We start from the raw sequence: 21,724 nt of genomic DNA on the forward strand, positions 1-21,724 counted from the left end.
AACGAGCCTCCCCCTCCCGTGGCTGGAGTGGAGGAGTGTGGGTGAGGAGGGTATGGGATGGGTTTAGAAGGGCTGGGGCCCCTGATGGGAGGATTTAGGATTCAGTGTTTATTCTGAGTGTTGTGTAAACCATCAGAGGGTATCAAGCTGGGGAGGCCTCTTTGCATTTTTAAAGGGCTCACTTGGCGGCTTTGTTCAAGGGGACATGTCGAGGTCAGAGCAGGCTCAGAAAAGAGGGGCTGGGAGAGCCTCCCGGGGGAGAGGCTGCCTTAGGGGCTCCTGGGCAGTCCAGCTGGAAAGCTTTAGAAGTAGGCATGATTTGTCCCAAATTCCAGTTTATAATATTTGAGTGACAGTCCTATCTGAAACGGCAGCAGCATCAGCTAACACTTCTGGAGCATTTAGGCATAGTGCAGGCGCTTCCCAACCAATGAGCTCATCCCACTTCTTGTGAGGGGAGTGCGAGAGATGCGCCTACTTAATAGTTAAAGAAATGGAGGCTCAGAGAAGCGAGGTCACTTGCCCAGTCACCCCTGGCCATCCTGTGGAAGACCACCTACTCTTGGGTTCTGGCCCAGGGGCGGCCTCAGCCCCACCCCACCTCTGGGCTCAGGGCCTGGCCCCCCAGGGACGCTCTGGGATACAGGTCTCACCTAGAAGCCCGTGGGGCCTGAAACTGTGTTTATTCGCCCAAGGACAGGTGGGCCTGGTATTTATTGTTTGTTTTTGAAAACTAGCTGGGCTTTTGAGCAAACCGCACACGGGCACATCAACAGTGGCTTAGGCTTGCAAAAAGCACAAATGAGAAATTTAAAAAGAAAACAACAAAAAGACTCTAAGGCTGCTCCCTAAAGCTGGTTCCATGCTACATTCTAGTGACCTTCTGAGTCCCTGCTCAGAGCTTCCGCTGCCCATGTTCCAGCATCCAGGGGGCTGAGGGGGGCTCAAGACTGCTGCTAGTTTCAGTCATAGAGGCATGACACTGCAACTGGTGATCTAGAGTGGGCTCCTTCCCCTCTGAACCTCAGTCTCCCCATCTGTGACATGGGACCTCATAGGGTGGCCAGGATATAGGGAGTTGATGCCCAGGCCTGGTACAGTGTCAGTTCTCAGTAAACGCAGCCTGTTATTTTTTTTTTTTTAAGATTTTATTTATTTATTTATTTGAGAGAGAGAGAGAGCACACAGAGGGAGAGGGAGAAGCAGACTCCCCGAGTAGCAGGGAGCCAGATGCGGTACTCGATCCCAGGACCCTGAGATCATGACCTGAGCTGAATGCAGACGCTTCACCGACTGAGCCACCCAGGCGCCCCAAACACAGCCTGTTATGTTCACCATCATGACTATTACCTTATTGTGGATGCACCAGCTTTACCAAAACGGCCCTATGACGCCCTGTGACTTTTCTCAGCCGGGTTTCTTTGTGCCTCGATCCATACGGATTTGTGGTGTCACTCAGTGGTGGGGGCAGCTCTCCTGGACGATGCGCCATTATCTTCCTGCTCAATCCTGCAGGACCCTGAGGTTGTGTCCCCCTGTCCACTCTTCTGAACCATCCTTGTGTCTGCATCCTTGTGGATTTGCACGATTATCTTCCCAAAGGTGTTTTCCTGGAGACCTGTTTGGTATTTTTGTGCAAATTGCAGAAGGAACCTTCAGAAGGAGCAACAAGACCCAGGGAGGGGGTGGGAACAAGTCCAGGGCATGGCTGGGGGCTGGGGTCCCTAACTCCATTTGTCTCACTCCAGCATGTGCTGGGACTGATTCGCCACTTGGAGTGGCGCTGAGCCGATGCGGACGGCAGGGCTATGCACTTGGAGGCGCCTTGCCTTGGTCTGCCCGTCTGTAATGTGGGCAGATGAGGGGGATGCATGGTCGTGGGAGAAAGGGAGGGCCTCGGTGTGGGGAGGCCTCAGTCTGGGGTCTGGTGAGCTGCTGGGAATTTGGATGGTGGTGCTGGGGTCAGAGCAGGGGCCCCGGGAGAAGGAAACCCCCTGGTTGCTGTGGAGGCCCAGCCAAGGCAGGAGGGACGTCTCTTGGGTAGCAGCAGGTAAGCTGAAGCGGAGGATGGCCTCAGGAGGTCTGGTGTGGGCTTCTCTGCTCTGCCGGCCGTGGCCAGCCACGAGGGGCAGCTCTAAGTCCATGAGGGTGTGTGGGCCTCACCCTGTCCTTACCTCACTGGCCTCCTGACCTTGTCCCGCTGCCAGCTCTTCCTGCCTCCATCACAGAACTTTTCCTGTACAGTTCCTACCTACCTGAAACGTCGTCCCCTTGGGGCAGCTCTGTGACAAACGCTGAGGTCAGGGGTCAGTCTACGGGGGATAGGGCCCTGCTTGTGTTTGGGCCTCAGCCCGGACCTGGGCCTGTAAAGCCACAGCCGGACTTTAAAGCTCTGATGCTGAGGCCTGACATACAGTGTGGGCAGGGAGCCAAAGAAGGTTCTAGAGCCAAGGTCTGACATCCTGCTTCTTTTGCAGCTGCAGCCAGAGCAACTGGACTGTGGGGCTGCCCACCTGCAGCACCCGCTGTCCATCCTGCAGCCCCTGAAGGCCACGCCTGTGTTCCGAGCCCCGGGCCTCTCCTCTGTGGCCGTGGCCATGGTCAGCAACTACACCGTGGTCTTCCTGGGCACAGTCAGTGGGCGGCTGCTCAAGGTAGGGCTGGGGGGGCCAGGGCTGGGGAGGCTGAGGGGAGGCTGAGTCTGAGGAGGCTGTACGCGTGGCCTCTGCAGGCCCGGTATTAGCCCTCGTTCCCTCCGGTTTGCCCTAATACCATACAGTTTACAAAGCATCTTTCACATCCATTTCTTCTACTCTTGCTCATAACAAGAAGGGCCGTGTCCTGCAGAGGAGGGAAACCAGGCCTGAGAGAGGCCCTTCTCTTGGGTCTCTAGGACTCGGGCTTTGAAGCAGAGGGATCTCTGTTCAGGTCTCTGGGCTCTGCCACTGCTAGCTACTTGACCTTGGACAGTGCATTTTCTCTCTCTGAGCCTCAGTTTCCCCATCTGTGGAGGGTTGTAAGCCCTGCCTCTTGAGACAGTTGTTGGGCTTTGACAGGGGAAGACCACAGCCTGGCAAGTGGGGGCTCTCTTGCCATTTCCTCCCCGTACCCCGCTGGCCTCCCTCTGAAGATTCCCCCTCCCCCACCCGCCCCAACCAAGATGACTGCTTTCTGGAGGTAATGATTCCTGGAGCTGGGAAAGGTGAGAGGACTCTTACCACCATGGGGTAGGAAGGGCTTTCCAGGGCCTGGGCCAGCTTCCTCCCAGCCACCTCCCATCCCCTGCCTGTCAGGAAAGTCGGCTGCCTGGCACAGCTCCAGTGCGTACCAGGCCCTGGCCTAATTGACTCAGATCCGATAACTCAATTCCCTCAGCTGCCCAGGCGGACGCCACGGGCTGGTGGGGCGGGGGGCGCGGCTGGGGATCAGTGCCCTGGCTGCCTGGCCCCGGGACCCTCGCTGGCCCACTAGCAGTGGTGGGGGAGGGGCCAGGTGTGGGAGCGGGGAGGGGGCGGGGGGCCCCCTTCTCAGCCTCTGAAGCCCCACTGAGGGTCCTTAGGACAGTGGGACTCATGTTTTGGGGTCAGATTCTTGGGTTTAGATCCTGGCTCTGCTGGCCCCAGCTGTGCGACCTGGGGGTGGTTGCTTCTCACCCTGAGCCTCAGTTTCCTCATCTATCATGGGGAAAATGAGCTGGACCATCGCAGACTGTGGTCAGAGTCTACTGTCCCTGTGAGGGAGGTAGCACCAGGATTCCCATTTCACAGATGAGAACACTAAGCCGCCGAGAGGGGAGGTGACTGCCCCAAAGTCACACAGTGAGAGCTGGGGTTGAATTCAAGGCCAGCTGACCAGGAGCCCACATGACCCCTCAACCCAGACCTCTTTACCCACCACCCTGCGCTGTGCACTGTCTTCTCCCACCAGCCCTTCCCTGTTCAGGGCTTAGATTACAGCACCTGGCCTGGGCTCTCGAGCACAGTAGGTGCTCAATAGATGTTTGAAGGAGTGGAAGTAAGCTGAGTATCGGTGGGTGCCTGGGGGGAAGGCTGGAGACTGAGCAGGGGCCAGGCTGCCTGGGCAGACTCCACCAAGAGGCCAGCTGGGATGGATGATATCTCAGGGGTTGGAACAGAGCCTGTGGGAGGCTGGGAAGAGAGTAATTTCAATTTGGTGTGTGGAGAGCACTTGAGAAGCTCTTCTAGAGGAGGTGCCGGGAGGACAGATCTTCGCTGAAGGGAGAGGAAGAGAAATACTCCAGCGGGGAACAGAGCGTGCGCGAAGGCCTAGAGGCTAGAATGCCGGAGTTGGGTTGAGGGGGTGGGAATGAGCCTGGAGGAGTAAGCTGGGGTCTGTTGTTGGGGCCTTGAATGCCAGAACAAGTTCATTCCATAAGCGGGAGGGAGCTACCACAAGTTTGGAGCCTATAGAGGAGGGCCGGGCAGCAGGAGGCCCCTGGCAGCTGGCCCAGGGAGGCATCTAGACCACTTGTCCCAACTCAGGGCCTGGCGGGGCCTCCACCAAGGCAGCATGCTAGCAATGTGAGGGGACAGCCAAAAAAGAAAGTCTGGTGGAGCTCTGGTGGGCACTATCTGTTCTCAGGAGGACATGCAGAGGGGCTCTCAGAGCTAGGGGAGCTTCTAGGCCTCAGGTAGTTCTGGTCGGCCTCTTGCCGGGACCCTGGACCTCACCCCCTCCCCTCATCCTTGGACTGTGGGGTCACACAGGCCTGGGCTTGCACTGTGACCCTGAAGTGTCTTCCTTTTATGACTCACCAAGTCTGTAGCCTCTCTGGGCCTCAGTCTCCTCATCTGTGAAATGGGCACAAGAGGGGAGGAATGAGAAGTGTGGCCCCATCAGCGCTTTGCAGGCATCTTCTCCATGTGTGCTCACCACAGTCCTGAGGGGCGGGAGCCATCGTGAGTCCCATTAGGTCAGGAAGCTGAGGCTCTGGCGGGGGGAGGGACAACTTGTACGTTTGTACAGCTTGTAAATGTCAAAGTCAGAATTCAAACCCACGTCCCTGCTCTGAGGCATGATGCTAGACAGCCTCCCAGAGAATCTTTTGTAAACTGTAAAGTCTGTATGTATTCACACAGTGGGATGTGCTGGGGAAGATCAGCGAGGGAAGGAGCTCCTGGTGGGGGGACCCAGCAAGGCACAAGTGTAGAGACTGGACCCCCTGCCCTCCCTTACATGTCCATGATTTCCCACTGGCCCCGGAAGGCCGGAAAGAGGATGAGGCTGAGACCCCAAGCCTCGGTCGGGTCCCCAGCTGCCGTGGGCACCATCCTGGCGCCCCGTCACCCTGATGCCCCCACCCCCACCCCCCACAGATCAACCTGAATGAGAGCATGCAGGTGGTGAGCAGGCGGGTGGTGACGGTGGCCTACGGGGAGGCTGTGCACCATGTCATGCAGTTTGACCCGGCAGACCCTGGTTACCTTTATCTGATGACGTCCCACCAGGTAAGGCCAGAGCCCCAGCCTGACAGGGCCCCCAGACATGCGAGCTTTCTCCCTCTCTTCCTCCCTGCAGGAGCACCTTTCCTCCCCATCCCCTTGGTCGGCTAGCCCTTCGCCTCCCAGAGTAGACACCACCTCTGCAGGGGAAGCCCTGTTTCCCCATGTGCCCCCTGTTATAGCCCCGAGCCTCAGTTTCCCCAGTGTCTCAGGGCCCTGGCCATGGCTGATTCCCCACGGAGCTGGGCCCTCACCTCTGCCTCCAGATGGCCCGGGTGAAAGTCGCTGCCTGTGCCGTGCATGCCACCTGCGGGGACTGCGTGGGGGCCGCCGACGCCTACTGCGGCTGGTGTGCCCTGGAGACACGGTGAGGCTCCCTGGGGAGAGGCTGGGCACGGCGGGGCGGGGGGGAGCCCACCGGGGCCTGACCAGCGCCCCACCGCTCTAGGTGCACCCTGCAGCGGGACTGTGCCAACTCCGACCAGCGGCATTTCTGGACCAGTGCCAGTGAGGGCCCTGGCCGCTGTCCCGCCATGACGGTCCTGCCTGCAGAGATCGACGTGCACCAGGAGTACCCAGTGAGTCACGGGGGAGCCAGCACTCAGCTCGGGGGCGACACGGGGTGGGAAGCCGCCCTTCATCTGGCCCCCAAGCCCTGAGAGGTGGAGACTCCTGCGCATGGTGCCCCAGGGACCCGGAGGCGAATGATGAGAATGACTGGGCTTTGCTGAGCTCTCACTGAGTGCTCAGCACTCACTCTGCCCGAGACGGTCACCTCTGTTAGGCCTCACACAACTCTGTGAAGTGGATGCTCTTAACATCCCCATTTTACAGATGAGGAAATTGAGGCACAGAGAGGGAAAGTGACTTGCTCAGGGGTCGTACAGCTAGGGATTAGGGGAGCTGGGATTTGAACTCAAGTGGGCAGGCTTTCGAGTCTCAGGAGGGAGGGCGCAAGTTGGAGGGTAGAAGGAGAGTGAGTCCCCAGCCCCCACCTCTTTCCGGCCCCAGTACAGGGAAGGGGCAGAGGGGCCACCAAGTGCCAGGCCACTATTGCTTGTTCTCAGATGAATCTGCAGTGTGGAGGCCTGGAGCTGCTATAGCGGGCGGTATGGGGGCAGGGGCTGAGGGACAGACAGCCCTGCCCTCAGTGACTTCTCTGAGGCTGGGTACCCTCATCCATCAACAGGGAGAGATGGTGGTTCTAAAGGGCCAGATGGGGCCTGGGGCTCCTCTGCACCCCTCTCCCCATTATCATGTATCACAGAGTCCTTCACATGCTTTATCTCATCAGGCAGACTGGGCATAGGTTTGTCCATCTATCCATTCATTCCATGCATGTATTCATTCATCAAATGTATTCTTGAGCACCTACTATGTGTTAAGTGCAGTTCTGGACTCTGGGGACACAGCATTGAACAAGACAGACAAAGCCTTGGCCCTTGAGAAGCTGCTTGTGGGGGCTGAGGGAATAGGCAAGGTAGGCTGTCAAGACGGGGGGAAAAGTATGATTGTGAAAAGGGAAGCAGAAGAGGGGTGGAGAACGGAGCGGGGTGGGGATCACTGATGTTTTAGACCAGGTCGGAGCTGGCCTTGTGCTGCAAATGTTGTCTTTGAGCAACGCTATGAAGTAGGGGAGTCAGCTGGGCCTCTGGGAAGAGCGTTCTAGGCAAAGGGAATTGCCCTGCGGTGAGAAAAGATTGGTAGATTTGAGAGACTCTCAGGGGAGGGGGTCAGAGAAGTCACGGGGACCAGATCATGTAAAGCCTCCTCGACTGCTGTCAGGTGGGCCGTTTCTTTGGGCAGCTGGGGAAACTGAGGCCTAGAGAGCCCCAGGTAGGATATGGCCCCCTGGCCTGGAGTCCCGGCCACCAGTCCCCCCCCTTCTCCCAGGGTTGCTAGGGTGGGGGTGGGGCCGTGAGGGGAAAGGCCTGCTCCCCACTCCCCCAGCTGAGGGGCCCTGGCCCCTAGGGCATGATCCTGCAGATCTCGGGCAGCCTGCCCAGCCTCAGTGGCCTGGACATGACCTGTGACTATGGGAACAACATCCGCACCGTGGCCCGGGTCCCAGGCCCGGCCTTTGGCCACCAAATCGCCTACTGCAACCTCCTGCCGAGGGACCGCTTCCCGCCGTTCCCGCCCCACCAGGGTAAGTGCCTCACTCACTGGGCATCCCACACCGTGGAATGTCAGGCATGGGGGTCCTGCTATCACAGCCTCCAAGTGGAGACCCCCGACCCCTTTGTCCTTCTCTCCCTGGTTCCCCGGGTCCATTCTAGATCACGTGATTGTTGCGATGTCTGTGAGGGTCAACGGGCGGAATATCGTCAGGGCCAATTTCACCATCTACAATTGCAGCCGCATTGGACAAGTGTATCCGCACACGGCGTGAGTGGGTCAGGGCGCTTGCCTCCAGGTGGTGGGCGGGCGGGCGGGGAAGGGTCTCTGCTCCCAGGAAGGCCCTTGGAAGACAAATGGTGGTGTCCTAGAGGCAGATAGGACCCTCACTTGTTCACTTGCCAGCTCGTTTACCGTGCTGCAAACCCTCACCGGGCTTCCGGGAGCACTCAGGCCGCAGGGGCAGAGAGAAGTGCTTTCATCACACTTCATTTCGTCTCCTAAAGGTCCTGCTTGTCTCTTTCCTCCTTGCATACCTATTGTAGGGAGCTCACTATCTTAAGAGTGCCCAAGCCCCTGATGATGCAGAAGACCTTTTCCCCCCGCGTTGGGATCTGCTTCTTGGGTCCCAGTTCCCGGGGGCAGGGGGGAAGTGAGGGTGGGGAGCTGAGTGTCTGAGGGGCCCCTTGTCTTCCAGCTGCACCAGCTGCCTGTCGGCACAGTGGCCTTGTTTCTGGTGCCCCCAGCAGCATGCCTGTGTCTCCAACCAGTCGCGGTGTGAGGCCTCCCCCAATCCCGCGGTAAGTTAGGCCTGGGGGGATGCCCTCTGTCTCTTTCATTACCATTTTTTTTTTAGTATGTTGAGAACATTTCCACGTCATTAAATTTTCTTCCTGGCACCAGATCTAACAGCTGCGCTGGGCTCATCACATAACAGCACATTTAACCAATCCCCTATTGTTGGATATACTGATCACTTCCCATTTCTTTCTTGTGTTCTGATATAGCCAGGGCATGGTGTGTGTGTCCTTGATTATTCCCTGGAGACCAGTTATAGAAATGGTACTTTGGGGGTGAAAACGGGGCCATATTTTTACACCTTTAACTCAACTGCCTCCAGAAAGCCTGAGCCAGTTTAAACTCCCACCTGCAGTAGGAGAGCCCCTTTCTGCACATTTTGCTGATACCAGCTAGTTTGTTGTTGTTTTGTTTTTTTTTTAAGATTTTATTTATTTGAGAGGAGAGAGCGAGCGAGAAAGAGCATGAGTGGGGGGTGGGGGGCAGAGGGAGAGGGACAAGCAGACTCCTTGCTGAGCAGGGAGCCCAACATGGGGCTCAATCTCAGGACCCTAAGATCATGACCTGAGCTGAAGGCAGATGCTTAACTGACTGAGCCACCCAGGTGCCCCAATTCTGGCCAGTTTTAAATCTTACCTGTAACATTTTCAACAACCACGTGGGATCAGGGCAGTTGTCCCTGAGGCCAGGAAGTACCAGGCTGGGACCTTGAATCCAAGCCCCTCTGGCTTGGGCGCATGTTCTCCTGCCTTACCCAGATCAGGAATTGGGCTGAAAGGCCCTCACCTTGGTCTCCATGGGCGCTGGGGACCCCGGGGCAGGTGATTCCTTGGGCAGAGAAGGTGAGCTGGCCTCAGGAACCACATGCGTCCAGGTCCTATTGCTTCTGTGGTCCCTTGAGCTCTACAGCTGGCCAGGATCCAGGCCCTTCTGGGTACTCTGGAATGGCTGGATTGAATCAATTACACTGGGGTGGGCGTGGTGGGGAGACTTGGGGGATGGGGGAAATACAAATGAAAATGCTACATACCTTGTGGCTGGTTGGTTTCTGCGGTGCGTTCACTCGCAGGGTGGCCTTCTGCCTTTGCCCAAAAAGCTTCTAAGGCCACCCAGCCTCGGTCCAGTGATGACCAAATGGGATTCCTGAGGCTTTGGCTGGGGCTGTCATGCTCAGCCAGGTGGTATGGCTAGATTGGGGCAGGGGTGGGGGGGGCCAGGGTTTTGAGACCACAGCTCATCACCTCCTAGACCTCTGACTTGTGTTAGAGCTGTGAGGGGTCAGGATAAGGCACTGAGTCGCTGCCTGAGGCTCCTCCCTCCAGGAAGGGGATGTTCCTGCCCATTTTCCAGATGGTACAACCGAGGTAGCCAATATCGTTCTGGGGGCGCTGGTTCCTAATAGGAGGAGGTCACCCTGGGCATGTGTTCCAGGAAAGCAGCCCCAGTCCCCAGAGCATCTGAAGCCCCCGCCTCTTGGCTCTGGGCTCAGAGAATCTCATCAGGAATCCTCCAAGCAGGTGTAGAGGTAAGTGTGCAGGTGCTAAGAGGGGGGGCCCCATGGCCCACACCTGGAATCCTCTGGTCTCTGCACCTCTTGCCTGAGCCTCAGAACTGCTTTGAAAAAGAGTCATCCAGGAGCTTAACTCAAAGGACCGACACAGTAACATGGGGCTTCTGGCACTGGGGGAGAGGCCCAGGGGAGTCTGTGTGGCCAAACCGTAGGGGAGGCCCCCAGGCCTCTGCATTGGACCCCAGGTTTCCAGTCCGGGCCAACCAGGACTCCTGTTCTCATGTGGGGTCCACATCCTCCAGCCCCAAGCCCAGGGCTTGGTACATAGTAGGGAGTCAGGGAATGTGAACGTAAAGCATTTGTGTTGGCAGCCTGAGTCCTGTGCTCTAATCTACAGGTATGATGGGGTAAGGAGGACCCAGCCTCAACACGGTTCATTCAGCATTGATTGGGCATCCTTTGTATGCCTGAGTCTGCACAAGGCACTGGGAAAGAACCCAGTTAGGCATAGTTCTGCCCTCTCCATCATGAGTCAAGAGCCCGAGGTGTGAGTTGTGGCTGTGTGATCCTGGGCAAGCTCCCGAACCTCTCTGTGCCTGTTTCCGCATTGCCTATTTTACTTACTATCAAATTACCCATCTTACTACTTTAAAATGGCCTTCCTTCGCTGTGCAGGGAATCTGGAGCTGCAACTATGAAACGGTAGCCCCATAGTGGCCCGTAGGAGGTACTCACTAAAAGGCCACTATGCTCCTCCGGAGCTGGTGGCCGCTTTGCCGGACGGGCCAGGGAGCCCTTCTCTGGGAAGGGGACCTTTGTGCAGGGTCCTGACAGATGTGTAGGAGCTCACCAGTCTGCAGGTGTTTCTGTGGCAGCATCCCATAAACCATCCCCTCCAGGTCTGCAGCTCTAGGGGCCAGGAGCTGGGGTGGGGAGCACAGAGAGGGCCTGTCTTAGAGGATTATTGTAATCTAGCAAGAGAAGAGGCAGCCCCCTCCCCAGGCCTGCAGAAGGCCCTGACTGATACTTAAGTTGGCACTTAATTACATCTCAGTTAGCCATGCGGGCGCCATGCTCCTGGTCAGGTGGTGGGCGGGGGAGGTTTGCACATCTGTCTGTGCCCCTTGAGCACTGGGAGGAGAGAGTAGGGCTTGGGCTAGGCCGGGGAGGTGTCCCAGGGGAGGTGCTGGGGACCAAGTCTCCTGTTACTTTCCCATTCCCTAGTGGGCCCCAGAAGGAGAAAGTGGAGGAGGGGAGAAGAGATGGGAGGGCAGGCCCCCTCGAAGGCGTGGATGCATCTGTGAAACTGAACTGCATTAGGAGCCAGTGGGGAGAGTGGTTTGGTAGGAACAGGGGGCAGCTTAGGGGGCTGTTACGGTACAAGAAAGGTAGGAAGGGACCCGGTGTGGTGGATTCAGGGTCCCTGGGCCAGCCATGTATTGGAACATCAGTTCTTGACCCTTGAACATGGGAGAGACTGCAAGAGAGTCTGTGAGTCCCAGTGTGGGGACAGGTGAGGCCCTCTGTGAACCAGCACACGCTGGGCTCCCATCGGGGTTGATGGTGGCTCCCGGCACTGTTGACCCAGCATCTGTCCTCATTCCTGGTGTCCCACCTTCTCAGCTCTGCTGGAGTGTGGGAAATTGGCCGTGGTTTCCTGAACCTGCAGGCTGTGCCCCATGTGGCACTCCAGCAAAGGGCAGAAACCACTCAGCCTCTTTCTGAGGTGTCCATGGCTTGCCTTGGGATGGGACAGGGAGGCCCCTGTCCTTTGGTTGCATGTGGGGAAACCCTCGTTCAAACTGGACTTGCCCCAACAGAATTAATTGACTTGTGAGTGTGAAGTCTGGGGGGTGCATCACTTTTAGGTACAGCTGGATCCAGGGGTTCCCGCCATGTTTTCGGGACTCCCCACCCCTCTGGGTGGGCTTCATGCTCATGTGGCCCTCTCCTCTTGGTAGCCAAGTCAGCCTCAGCAGCTCCAGGCAGGCTCCTGATTTCCTGGCAGCCCCAGAAAACAAAAAGAGCTCTCTCTCTTATTGGTTCTACAGAAGTCCCGTAGCTGACTTTCACTGGCTGAACTAGGGTCACTTATGCTCCCTGAACCAATTGCTGAGGCCAGGGCAGGCCTGGGATACCCGCCTATCCCTGGGGCTAGGGAGTAGAGTCAGTCTTCCCAAACCACAAGCCTGTGGGGGAAGTTCCCCAAAGGCCAAGCCAGACTTGAAGGCAGATGGTGGGGGCTGGAGGCTAACAGCAGACGTTCCAGCTGGCCCCATGGAGGGTTAGCCACCTCTGGGGGGGAGGTACCGAAGGAGGGCAAAGGGGTGCCAGGACCCTTAGCCTTGGTCCCACTCCGTAGAATGGGTACAAGCCTCCAAGTGGCCATGGGATCGTAGATAGGGATCAAGGAGAATGGGAGGCCCTCAGGGGTGGTCCCATGTCATTCCCTCTGGGGGGCCTCCTGTAGAAGCTCCCCCTGCTCCGACCTCACCCCCCCAGCCCTTCCTGTCTGCCGCCGACCCACTGGTGGGGTGGAGCTGGGAGGACAGAGCTCAGAGCCCCCCCCGCCAGTCGCAAGGCAGAACTGGCAGGAGCCATGAAGACTGATTGCAAACATGTGGGTTCCATTCTCTGAAATTCCATGGGGTTTACACATGAGACTGCGGCAGACAGCAGCTCGGAGGGACAGAGATTTGTGTGTGCTCACACTGGGCTGGACACGAGCTCCTCCCGCCCGGCCCCGCAGAACGGTCGGCTCGGGAGGCCTCGCCCGGGCCTGGCTGTGCTGTTGTTTCAGCCAAGGCCTCTGCGGCCCGCACCAGGCGCTGCTCCCGGGTACACGGGCCGGCCTGGGCGACGTTTCTGGCCTGGTGGTCAGCACACGGTCGCGACAACTCGGAGGCCTCTGGTGCTGCCCCTTCCATCTTGGGCAAACGGCTCTGCTTCTCTGTGCCCCGATTTCCTAGTCTGTAAAATGGGTGTGATGATTGTACGTACCTCACAGGGCCGTTGGGGAGTTGGCATGTGGTGAATTAACACAGTGCAGAGTGCTCAGAACTGTCCAGGAGCACAGTGAGGGCTGTGCGAGCTAGTGACTACCACTGGTGTGGGCCTGGTGATCATTCGTTGGCATCCCCTCAAGGTCCAGTGTTGTGCTGGGTCCCTGAGGTACCGCTTGAGGAGCTCCCTGTCCGATTAACAGTAAGGAGAAAAGACTCCAGGGAGGCCTCCGAATTCTATCCCCAGAGGCCATTGCCCTGGTTGCGTGACCTCAAGGTGGACACACAGGGATCGTTGTGTTTCCAAATCTGTCCCCAGCCAGACTTGGGCAGGAAGAGGGCAGAGCAGGAAGCCCTCTGGGCTGGAGGGTGGTCAGGCCTTGGTATGGTGTGACTGCTGCAGGGTCCCCAGTCTCCCTCCCTCTCAGGCTCTCGGAGGTTGGGCTTGGAGTGTGAGGAGGCAGGACATGGCCCACCGGGGCCCTCAGGTCAGAAGAACCTAGTGCAGGGTGGGGGCTCCAGACGTAAAGCTCAGAGAGGTCACTAAGGCGGCAGGGTGGGCATAGCCCTGCCCCCTGGTCTCTGCCCCTCGCCCTAGGCCTCAGGTTCAGGCCTGTTTCTGGCCTGGGAGGCAGACAATAGGAGTTCAAAGACCAGCTCTGCCCTCTGACCTCAGGTGTATCACCACCTGCCCTCCCTCACTTCCTTCCTTTTTTGAAGTAACCCCCCGCTCCATCAGGCCTCAGTGGCTGCACCTCCAACATGGGAATGCTGATGCCCAGGCCAGCCCCGGGACTCTCTGGGGGACTGGCGCCTCTGCCCGGGGGCTGGGACTCTCGCCTGCGGAAGTGGGGAAGGGTGTGGAGCCCGGTGGCACCAAGGTCCTCAGGGCCCGTTTCCCTCGGGCCATCCAGAAGTCTGGAGTTTCTTTTTTCTGCATCATTTAACGTGTGTCAGTCTGGAAGCCGAGTCTCAGAGAGTGGGTGCAGCCCCACATTTTATAGTTGGGAAAGATGAGGCCCAGAGATGGGGAAGGGGGCCAGTCCCGGAGCAGCCACGGGGGCACTGGTTCCATCACTGGGCTGCTTATTTCATTGCTCTGTGCCTCAGTTTCCTCATCTGTAAAATGGGGCCAATAAAGCCTCCTGCCCAGAGGCTTGTCTTGAGGGTCAAATGAGATGGTGTGTGGGAGGGGAGGTAGGCTGCAGCCGTAGGCTGGGGTGGCCGTGAGTCCTGTCCCTTCTGAAATTCTCCCGCATCACCCTCACCTCCTTGTGTTCTGACTGCAGAGCCCTCAGGACTGCCCTCAGATTTTGCCCTCACCCCTGGCACCCATGCCCACAGGCAGCTCACAGAGCATCCCAGTGCATCTGGCCAACGCTGCCTTCCAGGTAGGTGGGGGCCCGGCCCAGGCGGGGCAGAAGGCTGGGGAGAATGCCGTCCCAGATGGGGACCCACGCTCTGGGCCCTCCACCCACACTTTGGTTTTGTGTCTCTGAGTTTCCAGGTTCTGTTCGAGAAAGCCCCAGTGTGGTTGCAGGGGGTTGGAGGAAAGAGAAGTGGGTGGTGAGGGCCCAGCCCAAGGGACAGCAGGTTGCTAACAGCTCCTGAGGGCAACTCTGGTCAGGACCCACTGTGTATGGAAATGCTTTGGCCGGGACCCCCAGACTCCCCTCCCCTCCCCTCCGAAGCTCTCCTGGCAGAGCTGGGCTGCAGGCCATGGACCTGGTCCGTGTCCTGCCCGCCCCGCCCCTAGGCTGAACTGTGATTCTGGACACACTTCTTCAGTTCATGGCTGACCTGTCTTACTTGAAGAAGGGCCCTGTGCTGCCCCATTCCCCATTGTCCCGATGGGGAAAAGGAGACCCAGAAAGGAGAAGTAGGTGTACATGACATAGGCCTGGACTTGCACCCTAGCCCTGGACTCCTAAGACAGTGCTCTTCCCTGTAATCTGCCTTCACTTCCCCACCCCCGCATGGGGAGGAGGAGCAGCAGCTCCTTTCTGGGTCCCTCCTGGAAGAGTGTCTTGGGTGGGAAGTGTTGACAAGTTCTGGAAGTGTGCCAGCCGTCCCCCTCCCCCCTCCCCAGCTCCTGGGGAGTCACCATCTGTTGCTTCCAAGGGGGAGCGGAGGCCTGTGCTAGCTGTCACACATGGGGGGGCCACGTGCCAGGCACCTGGGGTGTGTCGGGCAGCCTCGTGGCTGGGGCTGGGGCTCTGTGAGCGGCGGGGGCCCGCGCCCTCTGACTGCACCCTGCCCGCCGTTGGGACAGAGCCTCCGGAGCATGAAGGTGCCTGGGCTGGCATGGACGGAGGTGCTGCTCCCTGGGGCTGCGGGAGCCTGGCAGGGGGAGGCCCAGGCCCTGGGTTTGGGTGCTGGCTGCTGCTTCCTGGGGGACATGTGTCTGCCCTCAGTGTGTCTGAGCGATCCCGGCCCTCTTGGCGCTGGGCCTGCTTCTAGAACATGAAGGGTGGGGGAGGTACAGAGCTTCCCAGGGGGACATGTGTCTGCCCTCAGTGTGCCTGAGCGATCCCGGCCCTCCTGGCCCTGGGCCTGCTTCTAGAACACGAAGGGTGGGGGGCGGGGGGTGGGGCACGGGCATAGCCCCCTGCCTGGGCTCTGCAGCAGCCCTTTTTGCTGGGCCTAACCCCCTGGGGAGCCCCAAGATAGCTTGGGCCTGCTGTCCCGAGTGGCTGAGGCCTGAGCCTCGGAGACTCAAGAGGACAGACCCCCCTCCTGGCTCAGCATGGGCAAATGAGCTCAACAGCCACCTTCCTGTGCTAGCTTCAGAGGGAAGGGGGAGACAGGGCAGGCCAGTGGGGGAGGGGAGTGCTGACCTGTGTTCTCCCCGGGGTGTCACATCTGCTAACAACAGGGACATAAACAGGAAGTCCTGCCACGAGGCTGGCCTAACACACATGGAACCTGAATTTGTTCAGTCAGCGAATATTTATGGATACTGTTCCCCAGAGGCCTGTGCTGGGCAAGATGAGGCTGGGGAGTCGGGGCCTGTTTATTTAGCCAACAAACATGTATCGAGCACCTCCTGCATACTAACAGCCAGCATATATTAGTTACTCACAGTGTGCAACCTGCTGAAGATACATGATCTCCCGTTTCCCCAGCAACCCTACAGAGTAGGGAAGCCCGTTTCTGCTGCTCAGTCGAGGGGACCAAGGCTCAGAGAGCAGAGCCCCTAGCAAAGGGTTGCACAGCCAGGAAGCAGCAGAGCTTGGGATTCAAACCGGTGGCACCTGAGCTCGTTCACTGCCACCCACTGCCCTTGGAGGCGTCGCAGGGGCTGAGACCCAACCCCAACCCTTCCCAGGGGGTGGGGAGGCCAGTGTGAACAAGGCCTGGGCAGGGGGATAAGGGTGGCCCTTAACATACAGGGTGAGGGCAGGCTTTAGGAACTTTCCAGAGCCCCTAACATGCACCCAACCCCCTGCTAAATGAGTGAGTGATCAAATGAGGGGTGCCCACCTGATTTAAGGGGAGGGTCTGGGAAGTCTTTGGAACATGGGGCATTTGAACTGGATTCTGAAGGCTGTGTTGAGTTTTGCTGGGTGGTAAAAGTGGAGACAAGTTGTTTGGGTAGGAGGAATGGATGGGGCAAAGGCCCAGGGGCAGGGCAGCCCATGCCATGTCAAAGAATGTCCTGCAATGGCTTGGGCGTCAGTCTATGGGACAGAGGTGGGGGGCTGTAAGGTTCAAAGAACAGGTGGAGTCTCACTGGGATGAACCTTGAATGCCAGACATGCTAAAGAGTCAGGACTTTATGAGCTGAATAAACAACCATTGGTTTAGGCCACTGGGGGATGTTGGTGAGGCTTTTAGTGGCACGGAGAGCACAAGGCCAAAGTTCTAGGTGTTCCTGTACTCTTCGTCTCCCTCAAACATTGGACATGAAGGCCAGGAAGGACATTTGGGGGGGGGTAGGGGCCTGGGAGTAGAAGGACTCAGCCCACTCCTCAGGGCAGTAGGCCGTGATGTACTGCTGATGGAGCTAGAGGGTAATGAGTGCTGATCCGACTTTCCTTAGCGCCCCCATGTCTCCCAGGGTGCAGCCCTAGAATGTAGCTTTGGGCCAGAGGAGATCTTTGAAGCCATATGGGTGAATGAATCCACCGTACACTGCAACCAAGTGGTGGTGAGTGGTGTGGCTCCAGTGTGGGGGGCGGGGGGCGGGGGGGACAGCCTGCCCAAGTCCAGATGCTGTACTCCTTCCTTCCCACCTTATTCCCTTCCTCCCTCTGATCCCCCGATCCTCAACAGCCCTGCCCTCTCCTCTCTCCAGGACATCCATCCCCTCCCCCAGCAGAGACCTAGACACCACCCATGCCTCCCATGCTTTCTTGTCCTTTTGCAGCTGCACACGACCCAGAAGAGCCAGGTGTTTCCACTCAGCCTCCAACTAAAGGGGCAGCCAGCCCGATTCTTGGACAGCCCTGACCCCATGACAGGTGGGGGCCCCCATCTACCCCATATGGCCACAGGGGACTCAGCCTTAATGGGCGGGGCTCTACCTTGGGAGACTCAGCCAGTGCTCACTACACAGTCACAGATGTCCCATGGTGTTGTTCCCTAACACACAGGTTCTCAGATCCGAGCCTTGCCATTCTGTACTTGGTCACTTGCTTGGTACTTATTTATTCACTGAGCAGCTACTCTGGGGCAGACTTCTCTATGCGAACGGCTGTGCAGCGGCAGGCCCTTGCTTAGCCTTCCCCCTCTGAGCCTCATCCTCCCCAGGTGACATGAGGCACGGGCCCTTTCCTGGAAGGCTTGGTGAGGATTTGCTGAGATGATGCACACAAATCTTACAGCTGTGTCTGGGATGTAGTTAGCAACCCCAAATGGTAGCTGGTGTCCTTACTGTTCCTGCATGTATTGAATCAGTCCCCCAAGAGCCTGTCCATGGGGAGCCTCAGATATCCCTGGTGGACATGGGGGCCCCCCCACATCCCCACCATGAAGGCCCCAGAGAGACCGCAGAACCAGCCTGCATACCCAGGGCCCTGAAGAACCCTCCCTGCACTCCCTTTGGGCCACTCCGAGGGTCTGAGGCCCTGGTGCCCGCAGAGCCCACATTGCTCAGTGATTCCCCAGCATCCCAGAGCCCCAGTGGGGAGTAAACAGACCCACTCAGGCCTGGGTGTGAATCCTGGCCTGGCACTCACAGGCTGTGGGACCTTGGGCAAGTCGTTCCTCCCCTCTGAGCCTCAGTCTCTTACCTGTCCAATGGGGTTAGTAAAGCGTGCCCCCTGATTGAATCATGGTGAGGACGGATGATTTTAATGAGGCTGTCACTGTGCTGTGCTGAGCGCAGGCCCTGGAGGGCTTGGAGAACCAGGACTCACCTCTTGGGGGGGATGCCACCGCGAGAGGGAGGGTGCCGAGGGTACCTCGGTCATGGGGGGGCTGCTGACTCATGCTGCCTCCGTCTCTCTCCCAGTGGAGGTCTATAACTGTGCCATGGGCAGCCCCGACTGTTCTCAGTGCCTGGGTCGGGAGGACCTGGGACACCTGTGCGTGTGGAGTGACGGCTGCCGCCTGCGGGGGCCCCTGCAGCCCCTGCCTGGCACCTGCCCCGCCCCCGAGATCCGTGCGGTAAGCACCCCCACCATGGAGGCCCATCGTACCCACGTGCCTACCTGTGCAACACACACAGCAGCCCGCACAGGCCCTCAGACCCGTGGCCCCTGTGCTTCACATGACGGAGCGTGTGCGTGCAGGGTGACCACCTGAGCACCTGCCGGGGGCCAGGCCCCCTCCGTGCCCGACACACAGCCGTGAACACAACACATAGCCACCCTCAACACGGAGCTAATGAGGTCGTGGGGGAGGAGGGTGGGCAGTAATAAGTACGGAAATAAATAATTTACATATAGAAGATAAGTGCGACAGAGAAAAATAGAGTAAAGGGGGGAGGCTGGAGTGGGAGAAATGCTGGGGCTCGGGGCTAGTTTTTATAGTGAGGTCAGGGAAACCTTGCTGATAGGGTGGTAACTGAGGTTGGCAGTAAGGAAGCCAAGCCTCAGATTTAAGGAAGAAAGTCCTAGGGAGGGATTGTCGTTACCTTAGCCTGGGTCACGTGCCCCTCCCTGGCCCAGTTAGCTCTGGCCGGGATGCAGGATCATGTGGTCAGACGTGGCCACTGGGAGCGGACCTCATTATCCCCAGGAGACCCCACCTACCCAAGTTTCATTGATTTTGTGCGTGCACACTCACATCCCCACACCCATGTGGGCTCAGTAACCCACATGCACACCCTCACTGGCAGCCCCAGGGACCCGTCCAGTGAGCAGTGGCCCAACCCTCTCAGAGCCAGAACCTTCTCCTGAGTAGCAGGTGGACGTGGTCCTACCTCCTCCTGGATGTGTGCAGTAGTGGGGGGGGGGGGGGGAAGCTGCTGAAGTCCTAGCCTCAGAACTTCATTCATCCTCTGTCACCTGGCAGATCGAGCCCCTGAGTGGCCCCTTGGACGGCGGGACCTTGCTGACCATCCGAGGCAGGAACCTAGGCCGGCGGCTTAGCGACGTGGCCCATGGCGTGTGGATTGGCAGCGTGGCCTGTGAGCCCCTGGCTGACAGATACACGGTGTCAGAGCAGTGAGTAGTGGGCAGGGCCCGGGGTGGTTCTGAATGACCTCTAGCGACCCGCCCCCAACAGTGCCAGCCACAGTTCTGCCCTCTCCCCTCGGCCATCCCACCCCCCTCGGCAGCCTGCTGCTCCCCAGAAATGGCCCACTGCCGGGTCTCCTGGACCTTGTCAAGCCATTCCCCCCTTCCCTGTGCATCCTGCCCTTTTCTGCTGTGGCCACTCATATTTACCCTTCAAATTCCCATTTCATTGTCTCCTGCTCCGGGAAGCCCTCCCATGTGCCCCTAGACCACTGCACTTCCACAGAAGCCTTGCGCTGATAAAAAATAAAACAAACAACAAAAACCTTGCGGTTAACAAAGCATGGGGCTGCCTGTGTGGTACAAGGGTCCGGGCCTACAGCTGTGGGGCCTGGCCCAGAGAGGCCCTAGAGAAGCAGGGAGTGAGCTGGAGTTCCTTCTGGGCGGGCTGTAAGGCAAGCTTGCAGAAAGGCCATCAGTCTACCCCCTGGGCCAACGTTCTCATGGTTGGAGAACGTTCAGGTCCAAAGAGACGGTCTTATCCAGCCCCTTTTTCATATAGTTGCAGAACTGTGGGAAAGTCCTGGGGAAGAGCCTGGCATCAGGGTGGCAGTTTTCTAACTGATAGGGAATGGTTTCGGTATTTTGATGTGGGTGACGCCGTTGGGTGTCCTGGCCGCGTGGCCGCCCCAGCTGTGAGCGGGCGGGGCAGGTAGCTGAGCGCAGGTGTGGGGAGCTCACACACCCTCAGGGTGTACTGGGGGGCGTCATTCAAGGGAGAACACCCAGCCCCTGAGCTCCTTGGGCTGCTCCGCTGACCAGAGCTGCCTCCCCCCCAGGATTGTGTGTGCCACAGGGCCAGCGCCAGGGGCGTTCTCAGACGTGGTGACGGTGAACGCCTCTAAGGAGGGCAAGTCACGGGAGCGCTTCTCCTATGTGGTAAGGGAGGCCGCGCCCACCTTCCTGCCCCCCCCACCAGGTCCACACCTGGGGGATAGCCTGAAGCCTGACCACCTGTCTTCCTCCCCACAGCTGCCCCTGGTCCAATTCCTGGAGCCTGACAAGGGCCCCAAGGCCGGGGGCACCAGGATCACAATCCACGGGAGCGACCTCCATGTGGGCTCCGAGCTCCAAGTCCTGGTGAACGACACAGAGCCCTGCACAGAGCTCGTGTAAGCCCCGGGGCCTGGGCCACCCTTCCCAGCCCAGGGTAACTGGACGGCTGGGGGCTAGAGGGGTGGAGGGACATCCTTGCACCAGGCATTACTCGGGTCTTCACTGGCTGTGTCCTCTTGGCCAAACCCCTCTCCCTCTCTGAGCCTCCGTTTCCTCATCTGGTAAGAACAGCAGTTACGAGTAGTACTCTGTGCCTGGTATACAGTAGGTGCTTCATAAGTGATAGCTGCAGTGAAAATGGTGATGGTTGTGCACATTCCGAGATCCTCCGGCTGGCCCAGAGGTGTGTCTGCTGGCAGGGGTGGGGTCCACAGCCTCTTGGTGAAATGCCTCTGTCTTTATTATTCACTTACTGTGTACCAGGCCCCAAGGATGGGCATTGCTGTGGAAACCGGGAAGAGCCCAGCACAGTCTCAGCCCTCAGGGGACAGCAGACACTCCCACGGGAAATAGAAACATCTGAGATTGGGGGGAAGGTCCGTGCTTTCAGAGCCACCCCTCAGCAGGGGTGGCCATTGAGAGAGGAGCTCTGGGAAGGCTTCCTGCATGATGCGGAATGGGGCAGAAAACTGGGAAGTAGGGGCAGGGTCTGAGAAGGGAGGGTTGAAGGTGGGGAGCACGGCCTGAGCAAAGGTGTGGCGGCGGGAATATGGAAACAACAGGTTTCTGTGCAAGGGGCCAGAAGCCCAGGCTGGGGCCCATCGAGGAGGCCTGGAAGCCAGGCCAAGTGCACGGGTTTATGCCCTGGGCGATGGGGCAGGCAGGGGCAACCAGGGGGAGGTGGGGGCCGTGCTGACGATGCCACTGCCCTTCTGCAGGCGCACGGACACCAGCATCGCCTGCACGGTGCCTGAGGGCGCCCTGCCGGCCCCCGTGTCTGTGTGCGTGCGCTTCGAGCGCCGGGGCTGTGTGCGCGGAAACCTCACCTTCCAGTACATGCAGAACCCGGTCATCACGGCCATCAGTCCCCGCCGCAGCCCCGTCAGGTGAGACCCCGCACCCTGCCCCGCAGGCTGAGCTGGCTCTCCGGGGCTG

The 21,724-nt window shown here is 58.7% G+C and overlaps 1 protein-coding gene across 5 annotated transcripts in view; it reads left to right on the forward strand.

Moving 5' to 3' along the window:
- The window catches only part of PLXND1 (plexin D1), a 58,165-nt gene that overhangs the window by 15,822 nt on the left and 20,619 nt on the right, over nt 1-21,724 (forward strand). For 4 of the 5 annotated variants that reach the window (XR_010411659.1, XM_064591885.1, XM_045904299.3 and 1 more), the window contains exons 2-16: nt 2,478-2,654; nt 5,337-5,468; nt 5,729-5,829; nt 5,911-6,040; nt 7,434-7,611; nt 7,742-7,850; nt 8,278-8,380; nt 14,180-14,281; nt 16,933-17,040; nt 17,260-17,353; nt 18,346-18,500; nt 19,350-19,501; nt 20,353-20,452; nt 20,546-20,685; nt 21,508-21,675. Coding sequence is in view for 4 of the 5 variants with exons in the window: in XM_064591885.1 (XP_064447955.1) it covers nt 2,478-2,654; nt 5,337-5,468; nt 5,729-5,829; nt 5,911-6,040; nt 7,434-7,611; nt 7,742-7,850; nt 8,278-8,380; nt 14,180-14,281; nt 16,933-17,040; nt 17,260-17,353; nt 18,346-18,500; nt 19,350-19,501; nt 20,353-20,452; nt 20,546-20,685; nt 21,508-21,675 (1,949 nt within the window). In the remaining variant the exon portion in view is untranslated. The remainder of the gene's footprint in view (nt 1-2,477; nt 2,655-5,336; nt 5,469-5,728; nt 5,830-5,910; nt 6,041-7,433; nt 7,612-7,741; nt 7,851-8,277; nt 8,381-14,179; nt 14,282-16,932; nt 17,041-17,259; nt 17,354-18,345; nt 18,501-19,349; nt 19,502-20,352; nt 20,453-20,545; nt 20,686-21,507; nt 21,676-21,724) is intronic. The other variant, XM_045904301.3, reaches the window with a different exon arrangement.

The sequence above is a fragment of the Mirounga angustirostris genome, unplaced genomic scaffold (genome assembly GCF_029215605.1).
Source record: "Mirounga angustirostris isolate CCGP_5_RB_7025 unplaced genomic scaffold, mMirAng1.0.hap1 SCAF_1, whole genome shotgun sequence".
In the NCBI taxonomy this organism is placed as follows: domain Eukaryota; kingdom Metazoa; phylum Chordata; class Mammalia; order Carnivora; family Phocidae; genus Mirounga; species Mirounga angustirostris.